The 15587-nt window shown below is 41.1% G+C and overlaps 1 protein-coding gene across 2 annotated transcripts in view; it reads left to right on the forward strand.

Annotated features, from left to right (window-relative positions):
- Window positions 1–15587, forward strand: part of LOC129440778 (astrotactin-2) — a 427123-nt gene that overhangs the window by 80440 nt on the left and 331096 nt on the right. For both annotated transcript variants that reach the window (XM_073860480.1, XM_055200291.2), the window contains exon 2: window positions 7940–8127. In XM_073860480.1, coding sequence (XP_073716581.1) covers window positions 7940–8127 — 188 coding nt within the window. The remainder of the gene's footprint in view (window positions 1–7939; window positions 8128–15587) is intronic.

Here is a 15587-nt window from a genome sequence, read left to right on the forward strand (position 1 = left end):
CCAAGGCGGAGCAGCGGGCGGCGACAGGGACCAAGGCGGAGCCGCAGGCGGAGACAGAGACCAAGGAGGAGCCGCGGGCGGAGACAGAGACCAAGGAGGAGCCGCGGGCGGAGGCTGGAGCCAGGGCGGAGCCGCGGGCGGAGGCTGGAGCCAGGGCGGAGCCGCGGGCGGAGGCTGGAGCCAGGGCGGAGCCGCGGGCGGAGGCTGGAGCCAGGGCGGAGCCGCGGGCGGAGGCTGGAGCCAGGGCGGAGCCGCGGGCGGAGGCTGGAGCCAGGGCGGAGCCGCGGGCGGAGGCTGGAGCCAGGGCGGAGCCGCGGGCGGAGGCTGGAGCCAGGGCGGAGCCGCGGGCGGAGGCTGGAGCCAGGGCGGAGCCGCGGGCGGAGGCTGGAGCCAGGGCGGAGCCGCGGGCGGAGACAGGGACCAAGGCGGAGCCGCGGGCAAAGCAGGCAGCCAAGGCGGAGACTGGGACCAGGGTGGAGCCGCGGGTGGAGCAAGATCCCAGGGCGGAGCCGGCAGGGCGGGAACCCAGGGCGGAGCCGGCAGGGCGGGAACCCAGGGCGGAGCCGGCAGGGCGGGAAGCCAGGGCGGAGCCGGCAGGGCGGGAAGCCAGGGCGGAGCCGGCAGGGCGGGAAGCCAGGGCGGAGCCGGAGACCAGAGAAGGACTGGATACCAGGGTGGTGCTGGTGGTATCATGAACCTGGGTAGAAGAGAACAACAGAGAGAGGCCCTCTGGGCCAGGTTAGGCAGGGCAGTAGGTTCATATTTAGTCATCTCGGACCAGACAGTGAGGGCAAGGAGCTTGGGGACTCCCATCTTGGGACAGGCCGACAGTTCAGCACTGGCCATAGTCTTAGCGACAATAATGAGTCTCTGGAGCTTCAGGGTGACCACACCAGCTGACCAATGTGGCTCAGATGACTCACTCGGCTCAGATGACTCACTCGGCTCAGATGACTCACTCGGCTCAGATGACTCACTCGGCTCAGATGACTCACTCGGCTCAGATGACTCACTCGGCTCAGATGACTCACTCGGCTCAGATGACTCACTCGGCTCAGATGACTCACTCGGCTCAGATGACTCACTCGGCTCAGATGACTCACTCGGCTCAGATGACTCACTCGGCTCAGATGACTCACTCGGCTCAGATGACTCACTCGGCTCAGATGACTCACTCGGCTCAGATGACTCACTCGGCTCAGATGACTCACTCGGCTCAGATGACTCACTCGGCTCAGATGACTCACTCGGCTCAGATGACTCACTCGGCTCAGGGGAATCAGGGGACTCACTCGGCTCAGGGGAATCAGGGGACTCACTCGGCTCAGGGGAATCAGGGGACTCACTCGGCTCAGGGGAATCAGGGGACTCACTCGGCTCAGGGGAATCAGGGGACTCAGAAGATTCAAAGGGCTCAGATGACTCAATGGATACCTGGAAAGCATCATAGGAGACAAAAGAGCAGTACGCGGACCACACACTCCACAGAGCCATCCCAAATATGGAAATTACTGAATGCAGAGCACATACCTCAGACTTGCTAGGCACCACAGAGCTGGAAATCACAGGACGGGGCACCCCGGCCATCCGTACAGATACCCATGGTACATCCATCAGATTGGTGATTAAATGTCGGAATTTAGCCAGTGCAGGAGGGTTCGTCAATGCAGGTTGGTGAAGTGGAGTGGGTGTGGCAGTCCTTCTGTGAGTTTGTTTGGGTATGGGAGCCATCTTGAGAATGGGTGCGGGTGTTCCTACTGCACCTTTAACTACTGGAACGGTGATGATGGTGGCTTTCTGACAAGTCGGGGCTGGTATAGTTGTGGCAAACTCGAATACTGGGGCAGGATGAACATCAGCGAACTGAGGCATGGAGTGGGATGACGTGGCGGCCATCTTCAGCACGGGCGCTGACACAGGGGAAACAGGACTCGGGAGAATAGCGTCCGTGCTAACAGTAGCTCGCTCGGCCTTGGGTCTCCTCCTCCGCCGCCGATGACGTGAGCAATGCGTTGGTTTCATGATGACTGGCTCGAGTGATGTTACAGTCTCTGCGGGTCTTTCGGCGGGAAACTCCCACAAATTCCATCGGCCACGGTTGTGCATATATCCCACGAAGCCCCAGAAATCGAGCACTTGCAGCCCGTCGACCTCTTGCTGTGGTACAGGTTCATTGAGACATTCATTAAAATAATTTTTAAGCTCAGAGTCACTGAGGTCCAGGCCAAGCGAAAATGACCAGAACGTTTGGGCGAAACATCGCACAGATTGCCCCTGTTGCCGGAGGGAAGTCAGGTCCGCGAGTGCATTCCATCATTCTTCCTCCGTGGTGGGGGATGAAACCTGCACTCGAATACCACCCACCCGGAGCATACTGACACACGGGACACACGAGGGAAAGTGGGAAATCACTGGAGAAGGACACTGCTGGATCCTGTACGGTCGATCGTTCTGTTACGGGTGAAATCCAGGTAAGACAGGAGCGGATCCAAATGCAGTGTGGTTTTATTAAAAATGACAATAAACAAACAAAACATAGCAGGTAATCCAACAAGGAATCTGGGATACGAAAAACACCATAACATAGACTAACGATCGACATCAGACACTGGAAACACTAGGCTTAAATACACAGAGTAATCAGGGAAAACAAGACACACCTGGGGAACAATCATCACACAGACCAATGAACAAAAGAACTACAAAGAACTACAGACATGGATGACACAGACATGACTTCAAAATAAGAGTACAAGACAGGGTACACAGACAGAGTTCATAACAAGACCCAACCAAAATTTTGTTGTCTACATCACAGAACAAGAATAAATACCCCGTTCAATCATTCTATGTCACCTTTAAACATAGTAAATTATTCAGTGTAAATCTGTTGGTTGGTCGTTTATCTGCACTCTCAGAGGAAAAGGTGCCACCAAAGTGACAACTTTTTTCCTTCTTGTTGCTTTTTATCTGAGAGTATGTTGCTTGTTTAAAGATCCAGTAAGATGCCAATTTTAAGCATTATATCACTGTTTATAAGTCCCGGACAACAGGTTTAAATACATGCAAGGTCAAAATACACTGTAATTTTCTCGAAATATAAAAAAAACATTCAGAGATCCCAAACGATTCGTCTTTCAACGACTCAGTCAGCCTAAACCCCACCTTTCAGTAGCCTACTCTGCTCTGATTGGTTAACTGACACAGTCTCCGCACACACCACAGATCAGTGGCACAGACCAACAATAGTGCAACATGTATTGACCTAGTGCTCACGTGATTTACTGAGAAAACATTATCGACATCAATACACAACATTCACCATTAATCCAAGCTATAAAAACGACGATAGAGACGAACATTTTACACTCATTTAAGCATTTATGTAAGCTAACCGGACCATAGCAAAACCGTAAGTGAGCATGTGTTAGCCCCTTGCTAACATGGCTCTCTGACAGTATATTAAGAGTTTAAACAACGACATCATTCATCAGTAATCCAAGCAATAAAAATGACGATAGAAACTAAAATGTTTCACTCATTTAAGCATTTATGTAAGCTAACCGGGTCATAGCAAAACCTTAAGTGAGCATGCGTTTACCGCTTGCTAACGTGACTCTCTGACAGTATATTCAGAGTTTAAACAACAACATCATTCATCATTAATCCAAGCAATAAAAATGACGATAGAAACTAAAATGTTTCACTCATTTAAGCATTTATGTAAGCTAACCGGGTCATAGCAAAACCTTAAGTGAGCATGCGTTTACCGCTTGCTAACGTGACTCTCTGACAGTATATTCAGAGTTTAAACAACAACATCATTCATCATTAATCCAAGCAATAAAAATGACGACAGAAACTAAAATGTTTCACTCATTTAAGCATTTATGTAAGCTAACCGGGTCATAGCAAAACCTTAAGTGAGCATGCGTTTACCGCTTGCTAACGTGACTCTCTGACAGTATATTCAGAGTTTAAACAACAACATCATTCATCATTAATCCAAGCAATAAAAATGACGATAGAAACTAAAATGTTTCACTCATTTAAGCATTTATGTAAGCTAACCGGGTCATAGCAAAACCTTAAGTGAGCATGCGTTTACCGCTTGCTAACGTGACTCTCTGACAGTATATTCAGAGTTTAAACAACAACATCATTCATCATTAATCCAAGCAATAAAAATGACGATAGAAACTAAAATGTTTCACTCATTTAAGCATTCATGTAAGCTAACCGGGTCATAGCAAAACCTTAAGTGAGCATGCGTTTACCGCTTGCTAACGTGACTCTCTGACAGTATATTCAGAGTTTAAACAACAACATCATTCATCATTAATCCAAGCAATAAAAATGACGATAGAAACTAAAATGTTTCACTCATTTAAGCATTTATGTAAGCTAACCGGGTCATAGCTAAACCGTAAGTGAGCATGCGTTTACCGCTTGCTAACGTGACTCTCTGACAGTATATTCAGAGTTTAAACAACAACATCATTCATCATTAATCCAAGCAATAAAAATGACGATAGAAACTAAAATGTTTCACTCATTTAAGCATTTATGTAAGCTAACCGGGTCATAGCAAAACCTTAAGTGAGCATGCGTTTACCGCTTGCTAACGTGACTCTCTGACAGTATATTCAGAGTTTAAACAACAACATCATTCATCATTAATCCAAGCAATAAAAATGACGATAGAAACTAAAATGTTTCACTCATTTAAGCATTTATGTAAGCTAACCGGGTCATAGCAAAACCTTAAGTGAGCATGCGTTTACCGCTTGCTAACGTGACTCTCTGACAGTATATTCAGAGTTTAAACAACAACATCATTCATCATTAATCCAAGCAATAAAAATGACGACAGAAACTAAAATGTTTCACTCATTTAAGCATTTATGTAAGCTAACCGGGTCATAGCAAAACCTTAAGTGAGCATGCGTTTACCGCTTGCTAACGTGACTCTCTGACAGTATATTCAGAGTTTAAACAACAACATCATTCATCATTAATCCAAGCAATAAAAATGACGATAGAAACTAAAATGTTTCACTCATTTAAGCATTTATGTAAGCTAACCGGGTCATAGCAAAACCTTAAGTGAGCATGCGTTTACCGCTTGCTAACGTGACTCTCTGACAGTATATTCAGAGTTTAAACAACAACATCATTCATCATTAATCCAAGCAATAAAAATGACGATAGAAACTAAAATGTTTCACTCATTTAAGCATTTATGTAAGCTAACCGGGTCATAGCTAAACCGTAAGTGAGCATGCGTTTACCGCTTGCTAACGTGACTCTCTGACAGTATATTAAGAGTTTAAACAACGACATCATTCATCATTAATCCAAGCAATAAAAATGACGACAGAAACTAACATTTTACACTCATTTAAGCAAGTATGTAGCTATAATCATACTTACAGGTTGTGGTTAGGAGATGCATGCTGTTCCAAATAAAGTGGGTACTGAACCTTCTTTCATTGCCAAATGTCTAGTAAATCCCTCCTTGAAAAAGTAATTTTAACCACAGATTCTTTATATATCTTCATCCTTTGGTAGTGAAAACAACACAAACTGAAAACACAGCGTGATTTGGGGCCCTATTTTAACGATCTAAGCTAGTGATGCACCGATGTATCGGCCACCGATATTTATCGGCCGATTTTTGATGAATTTGAAACCATCGGCATATCGGCAATAGCACGAGAAAGGCCGATACCGATTGTTTATTAATTAACTGCATAAAGAAATCCATTATATGTAAAAAATGAGTTAATGTTGTTAATAAAATAAATGCTGAATAGCAAAAACCACCTTTGAAGGTTGTCATGCTGTCTTATTATATTTGTTTTAGCTTAATTTGTGCCTCTCTTATTATGTTGGTCAGTTGAATGTTAATTAGATCCAATCCATGTTCAGTAAAAATAATTTGATGCAGAAATAAACTAGCTAATTGACCAACTGTATAGTATTGTATACAAGTGTTTAATATCGGTATCGGCATCGGTATCGGCCAGAAGTTGTCTGTTTAAATCGGAATCGGTATCGGCCCAAAAAAATTCTATCGGTGCATCCCTAATCTAAGCGCATCGTCTAAAGCGCACAGCGCAACGTCTAAATGGGCGTGTCCGAATCCACTTTTGCTAATTTAACGACGGGAAAAAAATTTTTTGCGCCGAGCACATGGTCGAAAAGGGTTGGTCCTATTGTAATGGGAGTATTTTGGGCGTAACGTGCAGTAAACCAATGAGAGTCACAGCTCTCATTCCCTTTAAAAGCAAGTTGCGCTGGCGCTATGTCTAATCCCTATTTAGATGACGGACTTTGTAAACTGAAAAACTAAGCGGAGGAATAAGATCCCAAGTTTAAGATTAATGTTAATTAATTGTGTTTTTTTTAACTTGTATTGAAATTGTTATTTTTTTATTAAAACCTTTAAAACCCGTTTTCTTTTAGTCATGGAAGTAAAAAGCAGGCTTGTAATTGCTTTAAATGTATGGCTATCCAATATCATCAAAAAATAATTTACAAGTATGTAAGATAAGGTTTGTACTCTAAAAATACTTTATTTGTAACAAACAGGAGATAAAGAAATTACAAACGGCTCTCCTCACGTTTCAGCAGGTTTTTTTTAGCAAAGAGTTTTTTTTAAGCATTACTTAAAATTGTTTCTCATCTCACCATATCCGCAGGTACAGAGTCATCATATACAATAAATCCGTGAGGTAGCATTAAAAAAAAACATTTAAAAACAGACGCATTTGTTTAAAGCAAAGCATTTATTTACTTACCAGGCTGCAGGTGAAGCAGCTCTTTGCGCCTTCTAACATCTCATAATTAGTCCTCATTTATGTCCAAGAGACTCAATAATAATCTTTTACATTCAATCCTTTAATCTTTCAAATTTAAAAGCATTTTTGTACTTTGTGATAAGCAAACCCGTGTTGTCCTCCCGTTTATAGGCGCATATTACTAATGCGCTCTTTAAATAACATAAAACACATTGCGCCATTGACTTTAGACTTTAGAGCAGGTTTTTGTTGGTCAATGGCGTAGTCTATTTTAGTTGCCTCAAAATAGCAATGCGCCAACAATGCGCCTGAACACGCCTAGTTTCAGACCAGAACGCCCATGGGCGCAAAAGGCGGCGCAAATGCATTTGCTATTTAAACAACGCGGCGCTAAACGTGAAAATTAGGGTGGAAACTAGCGAAAGATACTTGATTCGCGCATTGCGCTGCATTGCGCCGGGTGTAAGATAGAGCTCATGATGTTTACACACTAACTAGCTTTGGGCAGGTCATAGTTTTTGTTTCTCCAGCGGGCAAGGCTGTAGGCAGAGATTATTATGCAAAGTGTTCATGTGACATGGATAAAGTCAGGCATGAGATTCAATCCATATGACGACTAGTTTCAGCGATTCAGAGTCGACTCCCTACTTTAGAAGCCAATAACTTTATTAATCGTGCACTTTTTGGTTGAACTACTTTGCACATTGTTTACATTGATGAACAGCTACATGACACACTGCAATACAGGTCAGTTTCGATTTTAGATCTGTGTGGCTCTTTAAACAGAATCTATGATATATGTCTTTCTTTCATAAAATGTCATTAAACTGTGGTACATCTGTTAGAAAATGAGTATACTTCATGCAAACTTCTAAAATCTAGATATTATCATTAAACAGAGTACAAAATGTTCTTGTTGAGAATGTGTAGTACAAATAATAAAAATGTAATGATTTTAGCTGAATGTGAAATCATTTCTGGCCTCTTGCCATTTCTCATGCAGCTAAAATAAATAAAATACAGGAAGGGATCGTGCCATGATACCAGTCAGATTCAAAGCAAAGTTTCTCCAGTGGTTACGCAGCACAGATTCCCAGCAGATTAAGTTCATGTGTTTCTTCTTCTGTGTTTTGTAGAGATGTCAGGAACAGGTGTGGACATCTCTCAGGTGCACTGGAAACAGCAGTGGCTGGAGAACGGGACGCTGTACTTCCACGTGTCCATGAGCAGTTTAGAGCAGCTGTCGCAGGTCACGCAACCCCCCGTCCACGAGCCCCCGCGTGTCCTGCACGAACACATGCACCTGCTGCACATCTCTGTGATGGTGAGTAAACATCATCATGATGATACAACGAACATCGCAGTAAAGTTCAGTAGCCAGAACGTCCCAGAACGACAGTAATCAGACACATCGGAGGAGGACATTTATCTCATGATCCGCTTCCATTCACACACACACTTTAACTGCTAAAGGTGAGAGATTGATATCCAATCTGACAGGAGAAACACTCAACAGGTGAAAATGAGTTTGGAGGGAAACGCGTACGATCTTCTTCACTGAAAAAACAAGGTGTTTCTGTCTGCGTGTGCTATAGGCCAGCGGCGCGCTGGCATTTTGAGTAAACATCATTAACTGTAATTCTGTCAAACAGGTGACAGATTGAAGACGGCGAGCGCTGTACCTTCACCAGCCGGCTGTCGCTCACATACTGTTTATATTCACTTGTTGTTAAGTTTGATCCCTCCGTTCTGAAGATGAACGATTGAGGCAGAAGATATGAGTTTAAACTAGATAACTGGTACTGATGCTGATGGTTAACAAGCACATCCACACAGACTCATGATACAGTCTTTATATTATTACTTCAGTATGTAACAGTGTTCATCACTTCCAGTGTTATTTTTACCAAACCACATGAGTAAGAAATCCGTCTGAACTTTTCTTTGATCAGTGTGTTTTATGAGGCGACAAAGGAAACTCCTAAAAGAATCAGAGATTTCAGCTTCATATGGCTTATTGATTTCTGTGTAGTACAGAGTCAATTGCTCTAAGACGCTGACTCCTCCAGTGAGCACCTAATAAAGGCCAATTTATGAGACCCTACAAGCACCGTTAGCTTTAATAGTCATGTGGACGCTCGCCCTGCATAAAAATATCCCTGAAAACAAGATGCTTTCATTTTTGTTGTGCAGTGGATGCTGATCCTTTATGTATACGGGATTATCCACGGCTAGCCATGCATTAAAGGGTTTTAATGCATGACGTAGAGGCGAAGAACCTCTTTGCGTGGTTGTCTCTGCGAAGTGCATTAAAACCCTTTAATGCATGGCTAGCCGTGGATTATCCCCCTTATACCTTGGTTATTTGCCAAGTTAAAGCTGTAATTAATGTTTACAGTGTAATTTTTTTAACAGACGGGTAAAAATGACGGTCATTTTCTCAATTTAAGGCTCGCACTCCATCCGCTTTAAATAAAGTAGTGCTGAAATAAAACCTGCGCACTTTAAAGAGAGACGCACTTATGTCTCGCTCGCTCTCTCTGCAAGTGTAACTGTGTTACTATGGTTACCAATGTTTAAAGTAGCAGATTATTTCTAACTATAATTAAACTGACTGGAACTACCTGTGCATTAAACAGTTTTAATGCACACCTTCCAGCCAATCAGAATTGAGTATTTAAACAGACCATGGTATAAAAAAATAATCGCATATTAGAAGTAGAATTAAGAAACGCACTTAATCTGTGGCACATTACAGTTTGAATATTGTTTGAATTTCATTTTCGTGCACCTTGAGATAAACATCAATCGCATTTATAAATGAATCAATTTATTGATAAATAATAAGCAATTTGGATGTGGTAAGTATGGATTATAACTACAGTATTTAGAGGTGCGCGGGGCAAAAACTAATGCGGGGTTAATTGTAGAGTTGTAGTCAAGACCACCTAAACCGAGACCAAGTCATGGCCAAGACCAAGACAGGCCGAGACCGAGGCAAGACCAGTACTTTAAAGGGTCGAGACCAAGTCAAGATCAAGACCGAGTCAAGACCAAGACCAAGTAAATAAAAAGCAAATAGCAAATAAAAAGTGAACAAACATTAAAAAGTGAATAAAAGTGAGCAAACATTAAAGAGCTGAAATCAACTTAACCATTTATTCTGAACTGTCTTTCCATGGCTTGCCATCCACTTAACACAATGCAGGTGTTTTTAGTAATAAAATTAGAAAAATTGTCATTGGGAGAAACTTAAACAATGCTTAAAAAATACCAACATTATATGCCAAACCTGAATAAACTGCATTAAATTAATGATAAAAAATAAATTTGTGATGTGCCATCAGTTGTGGTCTTGACCGGTCTTGAAATACAATTCCGAGTCCTCTTTGTCTGAGACCGTGACGAGACTTAAAAAGTTAAAAAGAGGTCGAATCCAAGACGAGACCAAGACCTTTAAAAAGTGGTCTTGAGACCGGCCTCGAGAACTCCAACACTAGTTAATTGTATCCAGACCGTTTACATTGTTGCACAGGGTTTGAGCGATTTGTTTTTCTCTGATTGTTTTTACGCTGCCACGCTGTCTCTCGCAAATTTATGGCAAGCTATAATGTTATTTATAAAAACAGAGTTTTGGTGTCATATAAGTACATTTTTTCATCATTTGTGTTTTTTTGAGGGGGGTTTCTGAGTTGGGTGTGTACGTAAGATACCAAGTCCAATGTTATGTCATATTAATCAGTGTCTTGTTGACTAAAACATAGCATCATTTTGAAATATGTCAGCAGCTCTTAGCAACGTTTTTGGTGGGCTTGAAAATATTTTGACCCAGCGGGGTTAATTGTAACGCTGTGTTACAACTAACTAACCCCTCAGCACTTAGGATATGAAAACCGCTTACGTTAGTGTAATTCTAGCCGTTGTTTTAAATAGCCTACACACGAATGCGATTGCTGGCTGCCAACAAAATAAATGTGCCTGTCTTATCTACAATTGTGTGCCAAAATGTATTTTTGTTTATATCTTTAAAATTGATTGAATATGTCAAATATTAAAATCATAATGAAATTAAGGGTAGGGTATCACATTTTGAAAAATGCTAATGGTAGCCGACTAGCAATGAAATCACGATCCCACCCTCCATTTAAATCACCATCCAAAGTCACGCCTCTTTCAAAACACATGTACACGCACAGATCAGACTTCACATCTCATGTCTCATTCATCAGTGAGAAAACTTTGGAGTACAAAGTGAATAACATTACCAAAATAACCAACATAAACAACTGGTTTACATCAGAATTAGTTAAAGCACACTTTCGGTTGTGTAGACCTAGTAACTATATCGTTATGCTAATCTGTAAACGAACACAAATTTGATAAGCAACACAATGTTTCATCAAAGTGGAATATCTGAATCCATCTCAATACAAACATATCGCGTACCTACCTTACCAAAATAAACAGTACAACGACCCTTTCAGACCCTTTGCCTCCTGCAGCTGTTTGCATCTCGTGGTAAAGCAGTAAAGTTACCGTGAATGTTAATTTGGGTTTTTGCTTTTTGCTGATCCAGGCAGTTTTTGCTGTTGTTGTAAAAGATGTCTTTCGTTTTGTGGCTCCTGTGCAGGTTGTCAATTCAGCAGAAAAGTTTGCCATTCTCCCTCTGTTTACAGACGGGAGGTGAGCGCACGTGAACGCGCCCATGACGTATGGTGTCTGCGTGAACAGGCTGTGCGGTGGCATTCGAATTACGCTTACAATGATGGACAAAGGAGGCAACGTCCGTTCGGACTGAGATTTATGATTGGTTGAACATTTTTTGGTCCTACGCCTTTCCCAGATGACATAAATTTCTACAAATACTTTTAAACAACTTAACATAGTGATTGCTATCAGGATGTGAGGAGACTTTTAACCAGCATAACTAAACATGTTTCTGGATCAAATGAGATACCCTGCCTTTAATGGCTAAAATCAGACTTTGATTTTCATTATCTCAGAATTTGATTTTGAGACTTTAGTATGGTTTTTTGTTTGTCATAATTGTGCTGTGTTTCTCACATATTTAGAGATTTGTATCCATTTATAATTTAACTATTGTTAGAAAAGGGCTAAATAGTGTTGAAATATTTGCCTGCAAACTTAATTTTTAGCAAGTGTTACAACTAACGTTTGCACTTCTGTCACGTTTGGTGTAATTGTCTAAGAATGGTAAGTACTAGATACAAACTTCAAATGGTCATTTGTAGCTGAGATGTGCGTATTGCTTGTGTAAAAATATAATTAATCAAACTCAAATATTTTTTAATGATTGAGCCAAAACCAAAAAGCATTAGGTTGTGCTCCGCTCTCCCCTATAATCACATGGCTAAATGAAAAACCTAAAACACGGGTATAATAATTCACACGCTGCTATATGCTTGAAGATGGATGCAGGGATTTATCTCTCATACAGACACAGTAGCATCATTGAGGTCAGATGCTGATGTTGGGTGATGAGGTCAGTCACTGTTCATCTCAAGAGGTTTTGAAGCAGGGCAGTCAACTTCTTTCTTTAGAGATCCTCAGACCAGCACATAATGAGAAGAACACAATTTTCTAACATGTCTTTATATGATGTGGCTTTAAGATTAGTGTTCAAGTACCTTTAGTCATGTAGTGTAAGATACGAGAAAATACGACATTGATCTGGGATTATTCTTATCTAACAAATACTTTCCTGTAGTTCCTCGTAATGGAAATATAATATTAAGATCTCACAGGGCAGTTAAAACACAAGTAGTTTGATCGCTTTATCTTCATCAGCAAGCTGCTTTTGAAGGTATCGCATGTTGCATTGCAGATGTAAATGTGTTAATGCTATAATGTGTTAAAAATCTCAGTGTTAGGTGGAAAGAACAGAGAGGGGGATTTGATCATTGAATACACGCGTCTGTCTCATCACACAAACACTACTGATCTATAGTTAACAATCTCACATTCATATTATGAATCTGCATTGTTTACAGAGAGAGTATTCATTGTTTACCAGGAGAAGTACAGCGAGGTTTTTCGTTGCATTCAGCTCAGAGCAGTATTTACAATGTCTTAATAATATACAGTAAGTTTATAGATGTGCAATGTTTAGTTTTTAAAATCATCTCCATAATGCCAGATAAAATTGAATATCTAATTGAGTGGCTAGAGCGTAAATATTATAATGTTGAAAAGTACTACACTGGAATAGATTTATAGCATGCTGTTCACATGAAGACATTATGATGTCAATAAATTATTAAGGCGATTATATTTTCCTCCTTATTCACTAAATTCATCTCTGCTGTCACGGTTAATCCTGAGCTGTTACTGTCTATGGAAAACACACACTGTGTGAAAAAGAGATGTTTGTTTACATTTGCAGCAATTTAGAAAATTAAACAGTATGCTGTCAATAATGGTTATGCATTGTGCCTAATAACAATTTCAACTTACAGTGAGTAAGACACTTACAAAGAGACACACTTTGGTTTGGACTTTATTACTTGGCTCAACAAATCACCAGAGAAATGCCATAGCAACCACCTAGAAACATCATAGCAACCACCTAGAAATATCGTAGCAACCACATAGAAACATCATAGCGACCACCTAGAAAACATCATAGCAACCACCTAGAAATATCATAGCAACCACCTAGAAACAACATAGCAACCACATAAAAACATCTTAGCAACCATCTAGAAATATCATAGCAACCACGTAGAAACAACATACAGTAGTAACCATATAGAACCATCATAGCAACCACCTAGAAAACATCATAGCAACCACCTAGAAATATCATAGCAACCACCTAGAAATATCATAGCGACCACCTAGAAATATCATAGCAATCACCTAGAAATATCATAGCAACCACCTAGAAACAACATAGCAACCACATAAAAACATCATAGCAACCATCTAGAAATATCGTAGCAACCACAAAGAAACAACATACAGTAGTAACCATATAGAACTATCATAGCAACCACCTAGAAAACATCATAGCAACCACCTAGAAATATCATAGCAACCACATAGAAACATCATAGTGACCACCTAGAAATATCATAGCAACCACCTAGAAATATCGTAGCAACCACATAGAAACATCATAGTGACCACCTAGAAATATCATAGCAACCACCTAGAAATATTGTAGCAACCACAAAGAAACAACATACAGTAGTAAACCATATAGAACAATCATAGCAACCACCTAGAAAACATCATAGCAACCACCTAGAAATATCATAGCAACCACATAGAAACATCATAGTCACCACCTAGAAATATCATAGCAATCACCTAGAAATATCATAGCAACCACCTAGAAACAACATAGCAACCACATAAAAACATCATAGCAACCACCTAGAAATATCGTAGCAACCACAAAGAAACAACATACAGTAGTAACCATATAGAACTATCATAGCAACCACCTAGAAAACATCATAGCAACCACCTAGAAATATCATAGCAACCACATAGAAACATCATAGTGACCACCTAGAAATATCATAGCAATCACCTAGAAATATCATAGCAACCACCTAGAAACAACATAGCAACCACATAAAAACATCATAGCAACCACCTAGAAATATCGTAGCAACCACGTAGAAACAACATACAGTAGCAACCATATAGAACTATCATAGCAACCACCTAGAAAACATCATAGCAACCACCTAGAAATATCATAGCAACCACCTAGAAACATCATAGCAACCACCTAGAAACATCATAGCAACCACCTAGAAATATCATAGCAACCACCTAGAAATATCATAGCAACCACCTAAAAACATCATAGCAACCACCTAGAAACATCATAGCAACCACCTAGAGACGTCATAGCGACCACCTAGAGATGTCATAGCGACCACCTAGAGACGTCATAGCGACCACCTAGAAACAACATAGCAACCACCTTGAAACATAATAGCAACCACCTAGAAACATCATAACAACCACTTAGAGATGTCATAGCGACCACCTAGAGATGTTATAGCGACCACCTAGAAATGCAATAGCAACCACCTAGAAATGTCATATAAACAACCTAGAGATGTCATTGTGACCACCTAGAAATGTCATAGCAACCACATAGAGAAGTCAGAGCAACCACCTAGAAATGTCATTGCATCTATCTAGAGATGTCATAGCGACCACCTAGAAATATCATAGCAACCACCTAGAAAAGCCATAGCAACCACCTAGAAAAGCCATAGCAACCACCTAGAAACATCATAGCGACTACCTAGAGACGTCATAGCGACCACCTAGAGATGTCATAGCGATCACCTAGAGATGTCATAGCGACCACCGAGAAATGCCATAGCAACCACGTCAACAACCTAGAGATGTCATAGTGACCACCTAGAAATGTCATATCAAACACGTAGAGAAGTCAGAGCAATTACCTAGAAATGTCTTAACAACCCCTAGAGATGCCCTAGCAACCACCTAGAGATGCTGCAGTAACCACTTAGAAACAACATGACATTCATGTAGAAATGCCCTGGCAAACACCCAGAAAAGCAACAGCAACCACCTGGAAACCACCTTAGAAACAGCTTAGCAACCACTAAGTCAACAAGATTTTAAACATGAAATCGCTATCGTGTCGCATATTGCTACACTTTGAAAAGATTTAGTTTGATGCAGATGAGAGACTGAAGATATAGACAGAATGATGCATTCTTTTCTCAGAAAGAAAGTAAAACATCTATGTTGTTATATCATTTTCAGTTA

Source organism: Misgurnus anguillicaudatus, chromosome 22 (assembly GCF_027580225.2).
Source record: "Misgurnus anguillicaudatus chromosome 22, ASM2758022v2, whole genome shotgun sequence".
Taxonomy (NCBI): domain Eukaryota; kingdom Metazoa; phylum Chordata; class Actinopteri; order Cypriniformes; family Cobitidae; genus Misgurnus; species Misgurnus anguillicaudatus.